At 38.9% G+C, this 19,659-nt stretch overlaps 1 protein-coding gene across 3 annotated transcripts in view; it reads right to left on the bottom strand.

Moving 5' to 3' along the window:
* Positions 1-14,023: 14,023 nt before the first annotated feature.
* CFAP58 (cilia and flagella associated protein 58) overlaps positions 14,024-19,659 on the bottom strand; it is a 122,469-nt gene continuing 116,833 nt past the window's right edge. For all 3 annotated transcript variants that reach the window (XM_059173265.1, XM_059173264.1, XM_059173262.1), the window contains exons 17-18: positions 18,663-18,796; positions 14,024-14,745 (exon numbers count right to left, since the gene is read on the bottom strand). In XM_059173265.1, the coding sequence (XP_059029248.1) occupies positions 14,634-14,745; positions 18,663-18,796 (246 nt within the window). In that variant the 3' untranslated portion in view covers positions 14,024-14,633. The remainder of the gene's footprint in view (positions 14,746-18,662; positions 18,797-19,659) is intronic.

The following is a 19,659-nucleotide window of genomic DNA, read 5'->3' on the forward strand; positions in this document are numbered from 1 at the left end:
TGTGGCTCTGTTCTACTCACCAATCTAATATATATATATTTTTTTCTTTTTCTTTTTTTTTATCCCCCTTTCTTCTCCCCCTGGTTTCAGATCTCTTCTGATATGGTTAGTGTATATTTTTCTGAGTCGCTGCTACCATATTAGTATTTTGATCTCTCATTGCTCTATTCTTATCTGAATAAAATGACAAGGCAGAAAAACTCACCACAAAAAAAAGAAGAGGCAGCACCAACAGCTAGGGACCTAATCAATATGGACATTAGTAATATGTCAGAACTAAAGCTCAGAATGACGATTATCAAGGTGCTGGCTGAGCTCGAAAAAAGTATAGAAGATATTAGAGAATCCCTTTCTGGAGAAACAAAAAAACTAAAATCTAACCAAGTTGAAATTTTTAAAAAGCTATTAATGAGGTACAATAAAAAATGGAGGCTCTTACTTCTAGGATAAATGAGGCAGAAGAGAGAAATAGTGATATAGAAGACCAAATGATGGAGAATAAAGAAGCTGAGTAAAAGAGAGACAAACGACAACTGGACCATGAGGGGAAAATTCAAGAGATAATTGATACCATAAGATGAAACAATGTTAGAATAATTGGGACCCCAGAAGAAGAAGAAAGAGAGGGAGGGGCAGAAGGCATCCTGGAGCAAATTATAGTAGAGAATTTCCCCTATTTGGCGAAGAGAACAAGCATCAAAATCCAGGAGGCACAGAGAACTCCCCTCAAAATCAATAATAATAGGTCCATACCCTGTCATCTAATAATAAAACTTACAAACCTTAGTGACAAAGAGAAAATCCTGAAAGCAGCTTGGGACAAGAGGTCTGTAACAAACAATGGTAGAAATATTAAACTGACAGCAGACCTATCCACAGAGACCTGGCAGGCCAGAAAGAACTGGCATGATATAATCAGAGCACTAAACGAGAAAACTATGCAGCCAAGAATACTATATCCAGCTAGGCTGTCATTGAAAATAGGAGAGATCAAAAGCTACAGGAAAAAAAAAAAAAAAAAAAAAACTAAAAGAATTTGCAAACACCAAACCAGCCATACGGGGAATATTAAAAAGGGTCCTCTACACTAAGAGAGAAACTGAAAGTAACATAGACCAGAAAGGAACAGAGACAATATACAGTAACAGTCACCTTACAGGCAATACAATGGCACTAAATTCATATCTTTCAATAGTTACCCTGACTGTAAATGGGCTAAATGCCTTAATCAAAAGACTTAGAGTATCAGAATGGATTAAAAAAAAAAAAAAGACCTATTAATATGCTGTCTACAAGAAACTCATTTTAGACCCAAAGAAACCTCCAGATTTAAAGTGAGGGGGTGGAAAACAATTTAACATGCTAATGGACATCAAAAGAAAGCTGGGGTGGTAATCCTTATCTCACATAAATTAGATTTTAAGCAAAGACTATAATAAGAGATGAAGAAGGACACTATATCACACTTAAAGGGTCTGTCCAACAAGAAGATCTAACAATTTTAAATATCCATACCCCCAACATGGGAGCAGCCAACTATATAAAACAATTAATAATAAAATCAAAGAAACACATCAACAATAATACAATAATAGTAGGGGATGTTAACATCCCCCTCACTGAAATGGACAGATCATCCAAGCAAAAGATCAACAAGGAAATAAAAGCTTTCAGTGACACACTGGACCAAATGGACATCACAGATATATTTTGGACATTCCATCCCAAGGCAGCGGAATACATATTCTTCTCTAGTGAATATGGAACATTCTCCAGAATGGATCACATCCTGGGTCACAAATCAGGTCTCAACTGGTACCAAAAGATTGGGATCATTCCCTGCATATTTTCAGACCACAATGCTCTGAAGCTAGAACTCAATCACAAGGGAAAAGTTGGGAAGAACTCGAATACATGGAGGCTAAAGAGCATCATACTAAAAAATGAATGGGTCAACCAGGAAATTAAAGAAAAATTGAAAAAAATCATGGAAACAAATGAAAATGAAAATATAACTGTTCAAAATCTTTGGGCCACATCAAAGGCAGTCCTGAGAAGAAATTATATAGTGATACAAGCATTTCTCAAGAAATGAGAAAGGTCCCAAGTACACAATGTAACCGTGCTCCTAAAGGAGCTGGAGAATGAACACCAAAGAAAGCCTAAACCCAGCAGGAGAAGAGAAATAATAAAGATCAGAGCAGAAATCAATGAAATAGAAATCAAAAGAACAGTAGAAAGAATCAACAAAACTAGAGGCTGGCTCTTTGAAAGGATTAATAAGATTGATAAACCCCTTGACAGTCTTATGCAAAAGAAAAGAAAAGGACCCAAATTAATAAAATCAGAAATGAAAGTAGAGAGATCACAACCAACACCAAAGAAATACAATTATAAGAACATATTAGGAGCAACTATACACCAGCAAACTTAACAATCTGGAAGAAATGGGTGCATTCCTAGAGATGTATAAACACCAAAACTGAACCAGGAAGAAATAGAAAACCCGAACAGACCCATAACTAGTAAGGAAATTGAAGCAGTCATCAAAAATCTCCCAACAAACAAAAGCCTAGGGCCAAACAGCTTCCCAGGGGAATTCTACCAAACACTTAGAGAAGAATTAATGGGGCACCTGGGTGGCTCAGTGGGTTGAAGCCTTTGCCTTTGGTTCAGGTCATGATCCCAGGATCCTGAGATCGAGCCCCACATCGAGCTCTCTGCTCAGAAGGGAGCCTTCTTCCCCCTCCTTCTCTGCCTGCCTCTCTGCCTACTTGCATTTCTATTTGTGATCGCTGTCTGTCAAATAAATAAAATCTTTTAACAAAAAAGAAGAAGAAGAAATAATACCTGTTCTCCTGAAACTGTTCCAAAAAATAGAAATGGAAGGAAAAATTCCAAGCTCATTTTATGAGGCCAGCATTACCTTGATCCCAAAACCAAACAAAAACCCCATCAAAAAGGAGAATTACAGACCAATACCCTTGATGAACAGATGCAAAAATTCTCACCAATATACTAGCCAATAGGATCCAACAGTACTTTAAAGGGATTATTCACCACAACCAAGTGGGATTTATTCCTGGGCTGCAAAGGTTAGTTCAACATCCACAAATCAATCAATGTGATACAATACATTAATAAAAGAAAGAACAAGAACCATGTGATACTCTCAACAGATGCTGAAAAAGCATTTGACAAATACAGCATCTTTTTTATTTTTTTTTTAAGATTTTATTTATTTACTTGACAGAGAGAGATCACAAGTAGGCAGAGAGGCAAGCAGAGAGAGAGAGAGAGGAGGAAGCAGTCTCCCCGCGGAGCAGGGGACTCGATCCGAGGACCCTGAGATCATGACCCGAGCTGAAGGCAGAGGCTTAACCCACTGAGCCACCCAGGCACCCACGGCATCCTTTCTTGATCAAAACTCTTCACAGTGTAAGAACAGAGGGTACATACCTCAATATCATCAAAGCCATCTCTAAAAAACTCACAGCGAATATCATTCTCAATGGGGAAAAACTGAGAACTTTTCCCTTAAGGTCAGGAACACCGCAGGAATGTCCACGATTTCCGCTGCTATTCAACATAGTACTAGAAATCCTGGCCTCAGTAATTAGACAACAAAAATAAATAAAAAGCATCTGAATCAGCAAAGTAGTAGTCAAACTCTCATTCTTTGCAGATGATATAATACCTTATGTGGAAAACCCAAAAGACTCCACTCCAAAACTGCTAGAATTCATACAGGAATTCAGTAAAGTGTCAGGATATAAAATCAATGCACAGAAATCAGTTGCATTTCTATACAGCAACAGCAAGACAGAAGAAAGAGAAATTAAGGAGTCAATCCTATTTACAATTGTATCCAAAACCATAAGATACTTAGAAATAAACCTAACCAAAGAGGCAAAGAATCTGTACTCAGAAAACTATAAAGTACTTATGAAAGAAATTGAGGAAGATACAAAGAAATGGAAGAATGTTTCATGCTCATGGAATGGAAGAACAAATACAGTGAATCTATGCTATCTAAAGCAATCTACACATTTAATGCAATCCCTATCAAAATACCATCAATCTTTTTCAAAGAAATGGAACAAATAATCCTAAAATTTATTTGGAATCAGAAAAGACCCCAAATAGCCAGAGGAATATTGGAAAAAGAAAACCAAATTTAGTTGTATCACAGTTCCAAACTTCAAGCTCCATTACAAAGCTGTCATCATCAATACAGTATGGTACTGGCACAAAAACAGACATAGAGATCAATGGAACAGAATAGAGAGCCCAGAAATAGACCCTCAACACTATGGCCAACTATCTTTGACAAAGCAGGAAAGAATGCCCAACGGAAAAAAGACAGTCTCTTCAACAAATGGTATTGGGAAAATCAGACAGCCACATGCAGAAAAATGAAACTGGACCATTTCCTTACACCACACACAAAAATAGGCTCCAAATGGATGAAAGACCTCAATGTGAGACAGGAATCTGTCAAAACCCTTGAGGAGAACACAGGCAGCAACCTCTTCGACCTCAGCCACAGCAACTTCTTCCTAGAAACATCACCAAAGGCAAGGGAAGCAAGGGCAAAATGAACTATTGGGACTTCACCAGGGTCAAGAACTTTTGCACAGCAAAGGAAATAGTCAACAAAACCAAAAGACAACTGACAGAATGTATATATATATACACAATGGAATACTATGCAGCCATCAGGAGAAAGGAAATCTTGCCATTTGCATAGACACAGTTGGAACTAGAGGGTATTACGCTAAGCGAAGTTAGTCAATCAGAGAAAAACAATTATCATATGATCTCTCTGATATGAGGAATTTGAGAGGCAGGGCAGGGAGTCATGGTGGGTAGAGAGGGAAAAAATGAAACAAGATGGGATCAGTAGGGAAACAAACCACAAGAGACTCTCAATCTCACAAAACAAGCTGAGGGTTGCTGGGAGGTAGGGGGTTAGGGATAGGTTGGCTGGGTTATGGACATTGGGGAGGGTATGTGCTATGGTGAGTGCTGTGAAATATGTAAGCCTGATGATTCACAGACCTGTACCCCTGGGGCAAATAATACATTATATGTTAATAAAAAAGGTCAAGATGGCCACACTGAACTGGAAAAAAAGCAATATTCCACTATATTCTATCTACAATGAGCATATTTTAATATAAGGATACCAATACCTTAAAAGTAAAAGGATATGGGAGTGCCTGGGTGGCACAATCAGTTGAGTGTCCAACTCTTAGTTTCCCCTCAGGTCATGATCTCAGAGTCATGAGTTCAAGCCCCACATCAGGCTCTGCTCTCAGTGTGGAGTCTGCTTGAGATTCTCCCTCTCACTCTGCTGCTCCTGCTTGTGCTCTCTCTAAAGTAAATAAATAAATCTTTTTTAAAAAGGACATGAAAAAATGTAATATGAAAACAGTATGTGAAATATATATGAAATATTTATGAAATATATGATATAAAAATATATGAAAACAATAAAGCTTCTGGAGTCACTGTATTAATATTAGAAAAGGTAGACTTCTAGACAAGCAATATTATCAGAAAGAGAGATATTTCATAATAAAAAGATCAATTTATCAAGAAGACATAATCTTAAATATTTACGTACTATTTAAAGCTTTAAAATCCATGCAGCAAAAACTAACAGTGAGAGGACAGAGAAAACCACAATCACATTTGGAGATTTGACAGTCCACTCTCAGTAATCAATAAAACAAGAACGAAAATCAGTAAAAATTTAGATTAGCAACAACTTTACCTAACTGACATTTATACAATACTCCACCCAACAGAAGCAAAATACATATCCTTTTCAAGGACACATAGAACCAGGAACAAGATAATCCATATTCTGGCCCATAAATTTGAAATGATTCAAATGTTTCAGGATGGTGAGGGAATGGTGAAGCGGGTCATAAGGATTAAGGGGGGGCACTTGTCATGACGAATACTGGGCAATGTATGGAATTGTTGAGTCACTGTATTGTACACCTGAAATTAATACAACACTATATGTTAACTACACAGGAAATAAATAAAATAAAATAAAATAGTAAAATGAAATAAAGTATACAGAACATGTTCTTTGATGACCACAGAATTAAATTAAAAATCAGTAACAAAAGCTACCTGGAGAAGTACCTAAATGTTTGCAAATTTAAAAACGTGATTCTAAACACCCCATGAGTAAAAGAAATAGTCATTAAAAAAGGTAGAAACTAATTAAACTGAGTAATAATGAAAACATAACATATTAAAATGAGTGGGATGCATTAAAAGTGGAGTTCAGAGGAAAATGTGAAGCTTTAAAGGCTATTTTTTTAAAAAAAAGGAAAGGGCTAAAATCAATTACTTTAAGAAGCTATAAGAACAAGAGAAAATTAAACCCAATTAAACCCAAAATGACTGGAATACTAGTATTAGAGCAGAAGTCAATGAAATAAAAAACTGACATTAGAGAATAATTGAAGAAATAAAGAGCTGGTTCTTTAGAAATATCAATAAAATTTTGTTGATAAACTTTAGCTAGACTCTCACAAAGAAAAAAGGAGAGGAATGCCTGGGTGGCTCAGTTAAATGTCTGTCTTCAGCTCAGGTCATGATCCCGGGTCCTGGGATTCAGTCCTACATCGGGTTCCTTGCTCGGTGGAGAGCCTGCGTCTCTCTCTGCCTCTGCCTCCCCATCCCCGAGATACAGTATAATATAATATAATGTAATGTAATGTAATGTAATATGAAAAAGGAGGGAAGATTCAAATTACCAATATCCAGAATGAAATAGGAAACATTTGTTCAGATCCTATCAGTGTTTGGAGTAGTATAAGAATATTTTTGAACAATATTATGTCAATAAATTAAACAACTTATATGAAATACATGAATTCCTTCAAAGACACAAATTATAAAAAGTGACAGAACGTAAAAGAGAAAAACTGAATAACCTTATATCTATTTAAAAACCTTTACCCAAGAGGGATGCCTGGGTGGCTCAGTGGGTTAAGCCTCTGCCTCCAGCTCAGGTCATGTTCCCACGGTCCTGGGATCAAACCCCACATCGGGCCCTCTGCTCTGAGGGAGCCTGCTTTCTCCTCTCTCTCTGCCAGCCTCTCTGCCTGCTTGTGATCTCGGTCTATCAAATAAATAAAATCATTTAAAAAATCTATATACCTTTAAAAAAAAAACCTTCACACAAGAAAAATTATAATTTCAGATGACTTTAGCTGGCAAATTATATTTAGTATTTAAGGAAGAAATAATATCCATTCTACACAAACTGTTTCAGGAGAAAGAGAAGCATTTCCCAATTCAGCTTATGAGGCCAGCAAAATCTTAACACCAAAACCATAAAAAGCTATCACGAGAAAACTATAGACCAATGAACCTCATAAGTATAGTTGTAAAAATCCTTAACAAAATATTAATAAGTCTAATTCAACAAAATATGAATACATTAGTATGACAAAGTAGGTTTTACCCCAAAAAAGGCAAAAATGGCTTAACACTTGAAAATCAAAGTGGTTCACCATGTTAACAAAATATAGAAGAAAGTATGATTATCTCAATACATACAAAAAATTGATGAAATTCAATATACATGCATGATTAAAATATCTTAGCAAGCAAGAAATAAAAGGGAACTTCCTCAGCCCAAAAAAGGCATCTATGAAAATCCTACAGCTAACATACTTCATGATGAAGGGTTGCCCCCTAACATCAAGAACAAAGCAGAGATGTTGCTCTCACCACTTCAATTTAACATCATATTAAATTCCTGGCCAGTACAAGTATAGTATTATGAAAAAAAAAAAAAAAAGAATACTGATTGGAAAAAAGAGAAACTATCTGTATTTGTAGAAAACATGATTATGTTCATAGAAAATTTTACATAATCCCCCAAAAGCTATGAAACTAATTGATTTAGCAACGTCCTAGAATACAAAATAATGTATCCAAAAAAAACCCAGTTGCATTTCTACATAACACAAATGGTAACTAAAAATTTAAATACTGTTTATAGTAACATCAGAAAATGCAAAATACTTAGACATAAATTTAATAAAATATGTGCAATATCCATACACTGAAAAATACAAGAAGTTGCTGAGAGAAATTTAAAACTATCTAAACAAATGAGAACATATACTATAGTCGTGGATTGAAAGCCTCAATATTGGAGTGCCTGCGTGGCTCAGTCGGTTAAGCATCTGCCTTTGACTCAGGTCATTATCTCAGGGTTCTGGGATGGAGCCCCATATCAGGCACTATGCTCAGCAGGGAGCCTGCCTCTCCTCCCTCTGCCTGTTGCTCCCCCTGCTTGTGTGCTCTCTCAGTCAAATAAATTAATAAAATCTTAAAAAAAAAAAAAGCCTCAATATTGTTAAAATGAAAATTCTCCCCAAATCCATCTATAGATTCAGCACAGTTCCACCCGAATTCCCAGCAGACTTTGTTGGAGAAATCGACAATCTGATTCTAAGTTATATACAGATATGCAAGAGATCTAGAATAATAAAAATAATTCTAAAGAAGAAAAAAGTTGAAGATCTTACACAATCTAATTTTATGAGTTAACATAAAGCTATTATTATCAAGAGAGACAAACGCGGAACTACAGAACAGAGAGTTCGTAAACAGAACTAGACAAATAGTCAATAGATTTTCTACAAGTGTTCCAAGATAATTCAATAGGAAAAGGATAGTCTTTTCGGCAAATGGTGTTGAACAACTGGATATCCATATGGAACAAAATGAACCTCTATTCTAACCTTACACCAAACATAAAATTAACTCCAAATAGATCGTAAATACAAACATAGAAGCTGAAATTTCTAAAGAAAAACACAGATTAAAAAATCATTACTGTCTTGGAAGAGGCACAAATTAATTAGAAAAGTATAAACCACATAAGAAAATAAAAATAAATTAGACCTTATTAAAATTTTAAATGTCTGCTCTTCAAAATACACTGTTAAGAAGATGGAATGGTAAGCCACAAGCTGAATGAAAATATTTGCAATCCATCTATCTGACAAAGGTTTTGTATCCAGAATATACAAAAAATTTCTACAACTTAATAAAAAAAAATAGGCAAAAGCTTTAAAGGCACTTCACATGCGAATGACCAAAAGTACATGAAAAAATGCTGGACATTATTATCAGGAAATATAAATTTAAATATGAGATATCACTATATATCCAAAAGAATGACTTAAAAAATGCTGGCAATACTGAATACTGACAAGGATTGGGGTAATCGCCGTTGACACACATCGTTGGTAGGAATGTAGAAAGGTCTGATCGGTTAGGAAAACAGTCCAACAGTTTCTTATCATGTTAAATGTACACTTACCTTTTTTTTTATTTATTATTTATTTTCAGCATAACAGTATTCATTATTTTTGCACCACACCCAGTGCTCCATGCAATCTGTGCCCTCTATAATACCCACCACCTGGTACCCCAACTTCCCACCCCCTGCCCCTTAAAACCCCTCAGATTGTTTTTCAGAGTCCATAGTCTCTCATGGATTACCTCCCCTTCCAATTTCCCCCAACTCCCTTCTCCTCTCTAACTCCCCATGTCCTCCATGCTATTTGTTCTGCTCCACAAATAAGTGAAACCATATGATAATTGACTCTCTCTGCTTGACTTATTTCACTCAGCATAATCTCTTCCAGTCCCATCCATGTTGCTACAAACGTTGGGTATTCATCCTTTCTGATGGAGGCCTAATACTCCATAGTTACCTTTTTTTTTAAAGATTTTATTTATTATTTGACAGACAGAGATCACAAGTAGGCAGAGAGGCAGGCAGAGAGAGAGAGAGGAGGAAGCAGGCTCCCTGCCGAGCAGAGAGCCTGATGCAAGGCTCGATCCCAGGATCCTGGGATCATGACCCAAGCTGAAGGCAGAGGCCTAACCCATTGAGCGACCCACGTGCCCTACACTTACCTTTTGATCCAGCAGTTTCATTCCTCAACATTTACCCAAGAGAAATGAATTATTCGTTCACATAAAGACTGGTACATAAATGTTCATAGCAACTTGATTCATGATAACTAAGCCCTGGAAACAATCTGAATTTCCATCAACAGGTCAATTAATAGATAAATTGTATAATGCCAGTGTAATGGAATATTACTCAGCAATAAAAATGAATAAATTACTATTATACACAACGACATAGGTAAATCTCAAATTATACTACATGAGAAAAGGTCAGGCACTGAAGAGTATATAGGGTGTGATTTCACTTATATGAAATTCTAAGACATAACTAACATATAATGATGAAAAACAGATCCATCGTTGCTTAGGCTGGATGGGGGCTATGACCATAGACTGCCAAGGGACATAAGGGCATTCTTCTTCTTTTTTTTTAATTATTTATTTGATTGACAGAGATTACAAGTAGGCAGAGAGGCAGGCAGGGAGAGAGAAGAGGAAGCAGGCTCCCCGCTGAGCGGAGAGCCCAATGTGGGGCTCGATCCCAGGACCCTGGGATCATGACCCGAGCCGAAGGCAGAGGCTTTAACCCGCTGAGCCACTCAGGTACCCCACATAAGGGCATTCTTGAAAGGTGGTGATTGTGGCAGTAGTTATTTGGGTATTTGCGTTTGTCACAAACTATTAAACTTTTACACTTTAAATATGTGCTTTTGTTATAAATTATATCTCAATTTTGTCTTTGATTTTTAGAAATAAAATAGATTTATATATACTCATTTTAGAAGTCCAGGAAGACACACTCAAGATTATAAAACGGTAGTATTTCAAAGGTAATATTCAAAACATTTAACAATTGGGAATTATAAGCACCAGTCGGTCAGAAGAAATGGTGGGCATGGACGACTGGAACAGCCAACCCATGGGAATGAGAGGAGTGTTGGTCCCAGGAAACACCAGTTACCAACAGATGGTGAGATTGTTGATACCCTTTTCTTCTTTTTTGCTCATTCGTATCTTCTAACATTCTATCCATATGTTCAATCAGGTACTTTAAAATAAAGGGGAAAAAACCCTGTCTTTAATTATAAAAAAGAAAAATGGTACCCTATTGGTATCACATTTCATACTGTTATAAAATTCTAACAGGTCTCAAAATCCTAATGGAACTTTTAAATAATAGATATGAGAAATGGTGTACTAAAACAGCATTGAATTAGGAGTTAAAAATGGATAATGCCATAAAAATATTTCCCATCCACTACAAAGAAAATAGTGAGATATATTTTTAAACTAGTTCACCATTTTAATATTTTAAAATGCTCTCCCTTTGCTCCTCTTCCAGCTAGATCTCCATATAATTGATTGTGTTTCCTAAGAGGCCTAGCATCTTTCCTCAAATAGCCCAGACTCTGAAATGCCACATTGCTCAAAATTCATTCTAGAACATTTTCCAATTGGTATCCCGGCCTAGGTCAAACTTCAGAATTTGACTGAGCCGGCCAGGAGATCAAACGATAATTATCAACCCTGGACAAAATTTTATAGCAAAATTACAGCCCATGACCAGAGATTTGCTACTGCCTCCTCTTAGCATAACTACCTCCATCTCTAGGGCTTATCACAGCAACAAACCTTTGCTCTGGGCAATTTCTTCAGAGGTAAGCACAATAAAATCCTGTCCATGAGAGCAGTCACTGAGAAGCTCTGATCAGCAAATAATGACCAGGGAGTCCCTTTTATCATGTTTCTCTCCAGCCACAGAGAAACTATGCCAGCTCCCCATCAGCCCAGTAGAGAGTCAGTGGCTGGTTTAGCAACATGACTTCTTTATGAAACTCTGAAAACCCCAGGGTAAAATGATGCTACTGTATGATCTCCTAATGTTGCTTTACAATGCAGCTCAAATTTGTGATTTTAAAAGCACCTCAGCCCACTGTGAGTTCACAGTTATCTTTAATGATTTGCAAATCCCAGTGTTTTTAACCACTCATTTTTGTACTGTGGCTATAGAAGGAACACCTGTACCTAAATAGTTATTGCTTCTAACACCCTGGGCTGTCAGGGTGTGCAGGAAATGAAAAGCAGCGACAGTATCTTCCACCTTTTCAAGCCTTAATTTACTCCTCCTATGTTTGAACATAAGCATACTGAGCCATCCTGAGCTGCCCTGTCATCTCCCGGAGGCAACGCCATCTTGGTTCATGGGACCTCTGTCATCCACAGAAACTCACTGTCCTTCTCAAGACAGTGGCAGCTAGAGGCCAACAGGATCTTTCCCTCTGGAAGCTCTGATTTCTGAAGGTGGAGAATCTGCCTGCAAATCACGGTTACAAAAGAAATACACAGAATTTTTCATGAGGTAGCCAATGAGGCATTTCTGCAAGATATTCAACTATAAATCACACTACCAAGTCCAATTCCATCTCAACACTGTAGTGTCATAAACATCATTTATTCTCTAATTTCAAAACATCAGTTATTTCTATGTAATAATAATAATGGCAGATATTTTTTAAACAGTCACCATATGCCTGATATTGTTCTAATCTTACCTCTGTATTCATTCATTTAATCCTCAAAACAATTCATTGTTATGGTATGCCAGAATTCAAACTCAGCATCTGCCTCCTAAGTCTTTGCCATACTGGGATAGATCAAGAATCATAGACCCCCTTTCCCAGAGAAGTGAACCTCTTATGAAGCTACCCAAGGGCTTGGAAGGACAGTGGCTATGGATAGACTGCAAAATGTCCCTGAATGGACAGGAAAATCTCCAGTGTTGTACATGTGACATAACTTTACTTTGCTTGACCTTACCTGCAAATGTCCTTTGTCTAAAAAAAATACGGCGCTGAGGTAAGAGATCACAGTGATTTTCCAATAATGGATATGGTCCCAGTGTGATTCTTCAGGTTTAAGGTTCTCTTGGCAAATTCTCTAAGGTCCATACCTATCCTCCACCCTCCCATATGGTACACAAAGAGTTGATGACCACCCCTTACCACAGGGTCACCAGCTCCAGTGCAGGGTGAGTCCCGTCTGTCCTTCTCCTGGGACCCTGCAGGAAAAGCAACAGAGGATGGCACAGCCTAACCCTCTTGCCCCAGCCCTTAGCATTTCCACCGCTGACAGTCAGCAAATGCCATTTCTGACTCATGGATGCTCACAGGCTGCCAGACCCTGCTTTGCCTGCAGGGAGAAGGGCCCCCTGCAGGGCAGTCTTTGACCATCCACCGCCTGCATGTATCTCATAAATACTCTAGCTCCCTTACCCCCCCAACAGGGACAACTCTGACCTGTGATTACATGGTCTCCAGGGCCCACTGCAAAATGCAGCCAGTCTCCCACCATGGAACTTGACTTGAAATTGCACCCGAGCTTGATTTCCTTCCCCTCTCTGACCTACTTCCCCACTATTAGAGGGTTTCCTGGGATCATTTCATAATAAATCGCTTCACGGTCCTCATTGCTTTGGATCTGCTGCAGGGGGTGAACTGAGAAGGACAGCAGAACATGCAGGTAGGTGATCGCTCTAACATCCCACCCCTCTGTATAATCTGAACAAGCATCTTGGGGTCATTAAGTCTTTTGCTCCTTGCAGTGGGAACCTTGGTCGCATTGCACAAATGGAATGATCCACTTATACTGTCCTTATCCTTGAGTGGTTTACTCTGTTTTGGTTAAAACATCGCAGAGGTCAAGCTCTTGTGAGAGAGATGACCGGAGTATCCTCACATAACATTCCTGAAGGAACTCTCTTAGTGGGACAACTCTGAACTGAAGTGCACATAACTGTGGCTTCACCAGAAAGACAATACAGTGGATTCAATGACCCTAAATGTTGACCTGATGCCTGAAAGCCAAACAGACCCTTGTCCTAACATAACTCCGTTTTCCAAGTGGGAGGTCTAAGAAACACAAGGCCATCAGAGGAAGCCAGCCGAAACCCTTCATTTTAAAGTCTTGGTTCCTCTGAATCTGATCCATATGTTAAACATTTCTCAAAGTAGTTTTTAAACTTTAATTACACACTCTACCAAAGCAAAGACCAAAATCTCTACAAAGGTTCTTTTTTATTTTTTAGGATGAAGTATTTTTTAGTATGTCTCTTTGGAATAGATTTTCATACCCCAGGCCTGAAAAGAAATTCCACATAGAATTCATTCTCAAAACACGTTTTAAATATTTGAGAGTTTGTCCTTTTTTTTTCTCACCTCATGCCATGACTTGTTAATGAGGAATAATTAATAGATTCTTATTAATAAGAAACGCACTGCATTTTGAAAATATTTTTAAATGTAAAGCATATACACCAATGTTTATAATAGAGAAATTCAGATCCAAAATTTCATCGCTACCGAGTGCTTGGCAATGTGGTGCCTTTCAAATCAATCAGTGTGGTAGTCACAAAACATTGGCTTTTTGCAATGCATTAGCTTAATTGAATGATATAATTACAGTCTGTTAATAGCCATGAGGACCAAGTAGAATGTCATCACTCTAAAATGGACATGATGATGATAGTTTTGCATTTCTTTTTATCCTGGAATTTGAGCACTGATTTCTCTAAATATTTGGGATCCAAGACATTTGAAAGAGATTCCTCAAAATGTTCCAAAGCGAATGTCATGAGCTGTTCAATGCACCCAGCCAAGAGCTTCGGGCTAGGACTTCACTTGGGATGGTCTGTTGAGGGGAAATCCACCCCCAGTAAAACGAGGGCCAGTTGGCTTGGCCATTGAGAAGGTGTTATCCATGGGTACTCTGTCCTTATTTCTGCAAGACAGGAAGGAAAAGTTAACTTCCTTAGCACCTTTTTCTTCCTCTAAGTTTGGTGTTAAGTTCCTAGGTGAGTTAGCCACTGAAAACTGCTTTGATTAAAGCTTTCAGTTTTAGGGGCGCCTGGGTAGCTCAGTGGGTTAAGTCACTGCCTTAGGCTCAGGTCATGATCTCAGGGTCCTGGGATCGAGTCCCGCATCAGGCTCTCTGCTCAGCAGGGAGCCTGCTTCCCTCTCTCTCTCTCTCTGCCTGCCTCTCTGCCTACTTGTGATCTGTCTGTCAAATAAATAAATAAAATCTTTAAAAAAAAAAAAAAGCTTTCAGTTTTAGACAAAGTGATTGTTTAAATCTAATTAGGAGTTCACTGATAACACAAAGAATTAGGGAAAGACACAGTTAAAGGTGCCCTCCTAATGTTGATCTAAATGTGGACATAAGACCTCATTATAACTCAATCACTATGGACTTGAGACTCCTGACTTGTAACATCATCCTGTTTTATAAAACATTTGTTTAGCCCCAAAATCAGTCAGAAGAATCTTTCTCTTGGCTTTGTTTATTTATTAGTTATAATGACTAATTCATCATTTATCAACTTCTATATCCCAAAGTTTCAGTGGAAACTTATAAATATTTACCACAGACTTATCTTCATCAAACCTGGATATTTATGAAATACAAATTTTCCCGTAACTTTAGACAAGCAGCAGGTGTTATTAGAAATAGTTTAAGATACAAGAAAATCTAAAAAAGATGGATAAAATAGTACCTTCAGCAATAAAGGAAAATCTAAAATATATCTCCTTAAAATACACACACGTACATATACACACACATTCACACACATACACATTCAGGTCTCCTGCAGAGGTAGCTTAAATTACACAAATTCCTTATTGTGTATTTAAGGGTCTTACAGAAAACATCTTTGGAATCCCTTTTTAAAAATAAAAATCAAGCTAACCGCTAAGACCAAACTCAAATTAGACTTGACAACTAGAACTGATTAACCTTAGGGGGTGAGAATTCCACCTTTGGGGAAAGAATCTGACTAGTTCTGCAAACTCAAGACCAGCCTGGGGGTCTGGGACAGGGCAGTGAGAGGCAGGTGGGTGAGGGTGCAGATCCGGGTGGAAATATGATGAAAAACATGTTTGAGAAAAGTGAAAGAAGGCATAAAGGCAAAAATGGTATGAGTTGCTATTTTATAAAGGGCAAGTATAGGGAAATCACCCACAGAGACTACTCTAAATTATTCCATTTGGAAAGAACCTGTAGAGGATTGGCTAATCAATCCAGCAGTCTCTTAGAAGGATTGATTTCATTATTATATATAAAAAAAAATCATCCTCCATAAGTAGGACAATCCTTGACTGGATCCGGTAAAGAGGATTCTTTCTAGTACTTGGCAACCCACACACCTGATGCCTGGTGGATGAAGGCAGCCCACTCCCCCATCCCTTCTCTTGCCTGCAGTAACATAACTTTGCCTCTCTGCAGGAACTTCAGCTTACCAACACTGGCTTGGTCAAAGGTGACTGATGGGAATGATACCTCCCTTACATCACCTTTGTAATATATTCGTAAACCGTCACCATGGCCCCCTTCAGTCTCCTCCCTTCCAGTCCACACCCCCTCCGCACCCTTGTTCTCGCCTCAGCATACTTCCCTTCAGCACCTTAATCCCTTTGCTCTTCTTCTGTGAACCCCTCTCTCTGTCTACCTCCAGTGTATAGATCCCCACCAACATGGAACCACCCATGACACCCACACCAGGTCAGAGTGGCTGCAGTTATGAGCATGTTAGGGCAAGAAGAGGACCAGTAAAAGCAAGGATTCTAGAGCTGTGCTGTCCAATAGAACTTTCCACCATGGTGGCAAAGCTCTCTATCTAGAGACCAGTGCTGTGCCCTCTACTTCCATGTGGCTATTTAAGCAGTTGAAATGTGACTAGTGTACCTAAGAGACTGAATTTTTAATTTGACTTGGCTATAATCCATTTTAATTTAAGCATCTACAAGGGGCCTACTGGTCCTTTTAGTGGATGTACCACTGGGAGGGGCTGAGCCAACAGAGAGGCATTTCTGTTGGCTCCACAGGCTTCTGTGTCCAGGAAACTGTATGGAGGGTGTTTGGGAGGGGGATCAGTAAGGTCAACCGGCCAAACTCCAGGACCAAGACCAAAACAGGACAACAGACCAAACTAAACAGGACCAAGGTGGGAAAGTTCGTCAGCTCTAGAAAATTAAGTAACTGCTTAGCTAAGCTGGTTGTTCATAACTGTGTAAACCAGACTGCTGCTCTCCAAAATGGTTACATGTACTCTATAAGATGACTAAGTTGACCCACTGGGAAGTGCAAAGAAGATATTTAAGATTCTATTCATATTTTGTTTTTCAAAATTAAAAAAAAAATCTCAGTTTACTAAGAGTTACCAACAAAGTGACAATAGTATTTTGCATGCAATGTAGACAAGTTAAAATATGTTGGAGGTAGAAAACTATTCTAAAATAAAAATTTCATTTTAATACCTAAAACAAATATGTATTTAATATGCATGCATATATATGGGCAGCTACAAGTTCAAAAGTGTTTTACTGATAAGAGACTGTAATCAAAATGTTTGAAAGCCATTGAACTGGATGTGTGCCTCGCACTGGAACAAGCCATCGGCACGAACATACTGTCTTAAGAGAAAACCACTGTGTTTCCACCTATCGTGCACTGATTCACACCATTAATACCAGTGGTTCTCCAGCTTCTGTGAGGAGTGACTCAACTGCAAATTCTTCAGAGCCCGCAGAATCTAAACATCTGGGAATGGGGCCTGGAGACCTACATGTTCACCCAATCCCACCAATGGTTCTGAACCAGATGGTTGCCAGTCCCATACATCAAGACAGACCCATTGAAATCAGCTCTAATTTTTGGCAGGATTTGACTCTACCAAGAAGCTGCCCTCTGAATGTGGAATGGGGGACTATTCTGATTTACAAGAAGGGCAAATTTTTCCTGGCAAATCTATTTGCATCCCATTACTTCATTGTTGTTGTTTGCTCCTCACAAATCACAGGCAGATACCCCTCTTTCACCAGGTCCCTGCAATGCCCAAGTGGACGAAACATCCAACTTGACTTAAACCCCCAATGTGAGCCACTACAGAATCAACTGGATGACTTGGGCAATGCCCCACAGCCAAGCCGAGGTTCGAACCCACTGATTCACTGGGGCCCGTTCTCTCACCCTAGCATTAGGCAAATGATGATACCCGAGTGGAGAGACATTTGTCTTTCCATGTGTAGGCATCCTGAAACCCAAAATGTTAACCTGGAGAGTAAGAGCTCACGTCACGCCCCCGGCAGATGCTGAAGCTAGTGCTAGATGTAAAGATGGTTCAGAGACAGATTATCTAAAACATAGGTAAAAATGATCCGCGAGTTACTCATCACAGCTGTGTTCTTGGAAAGAACAGCTTTCCCACCCTCCACTCCTTTGCAAAATTACCTATGTTTGTAAATGTGGATGTGCTTTCAAGCCTGAAATCTTGCAACTGAATCTCAGTTGCAAACAATGTTATGGCATGATTATCTCCAAGCCATGAGAACAGCGTGGGGGAGGTAGGGCGGGGGTGGGGGGAGATGGGGAGAATCCTACTATGTTTTTTCTGCTCCATATGAGGTCCACCAATGAGCAGATATTAATGGATCCCTGCTCGGGTCCTAAGGAGAGGCCTTTGTATCAGATGGGACATGCAACTTGCTCTGACACAAACCAGTGGGGATGTGTAGAATGTCATTTGTTCACCCTGTGCCTCAGTTTACCCCCATGGACTCCATGACTCCGTGACTGTCTGCCAATTATCTTACCAGCAGATAATAGGCACAACAAGATTAGAACATTTGACTAATTCTTACTTCTGAATGTATTCTTTACGTTTCTGGGCTAGGTATTTCTTCTTCAAGTTCATCAGTTCATTGGTAAGTTTCTCGATCTCGTATTTATATTCTTGGCTCTGTGATTCATACATATTCAGCTCTGAAGACAAAACCTAACATGACAAATAAAACAGCATTAGCAGAAGAGACACAGTGAAACGATACCCTTTCCTGAAAATTTTTTCTCTCTCATTTGCTGCCATTTACCTCCATGGGGTGAGTAATACAAAACCCCGCCCAAGTTTAACAGCTAATCCGCTCGCTTTTGCCAGTTCTCAAGGTCTCGTCTAGGTAAAAATCTGACTGAGGTCTGCAGACTCCTAATCCAGGGGCAAATGTAGTGAAGCCTCTGCTTGGAAGAGCTCTTGGGCCACATTCAAGCAGGCTCACCCATGAATGGAGTAATGGGTTTCAGGTATATTGTGAGCAGAGACAGAAATATGCTCAGGCATACAGTATCAAACTGCACTTAAAGCCTTTTTAAAGAGCCTTTAGGGAAGTCATCACTAGGGAGAGTGATTCATTTGAGGATTGTGGTTAAAAATTATTCTGGAATCATCCCACCATCACCACCACCAAGTAGGCCTTCAGTGTATGTGTTTTCCTAGGTTGCTGTTCTGCTAATGTCTATCACCCCTTCGCTGTTCTCTTTGGGACTCTTCACAGGCTCACTCTTTCTCCCAGCACCGCAATGTTTCCCTCTGCGAAGCGGGGAGCTGACATGCGCATGGGAGAGTCTTAAGCCTGTGTGAGAGGAGCCCTGATCAGCTGCCTCTTCCACTCTGGTGTCCCATAGATGCTCTTGGTCTCGAGAGAGAAGAGTGGGCATTCTCTCATCTGAACAGGCCGCGTAAAGCATGCCCAAGCGAGGAGTGCATCCCACAGAAACCAAAGGGAAGGAAAGAAGGTTACCATTCTAAGGGGCATGCAACAGAAAGATTCATTTTCCCTCTCGCTCACTGTTTGAAAAATTTGC

This window comes from Mustela lutreola, chromosome 4, assembly GCF_030435805.1.
Source record: "Mustela lutreola isolate mMusLut2 chromosome 4, mMusLut2.pri, whole genome shotgun sequence".
NCBI classification, from domain to species: domain Eukaryota; kingdom Metazoa; phylum Chordata; class Mammalia; order Carnivora; family Mustelidae; genus Mustela; species Mustela lutreola.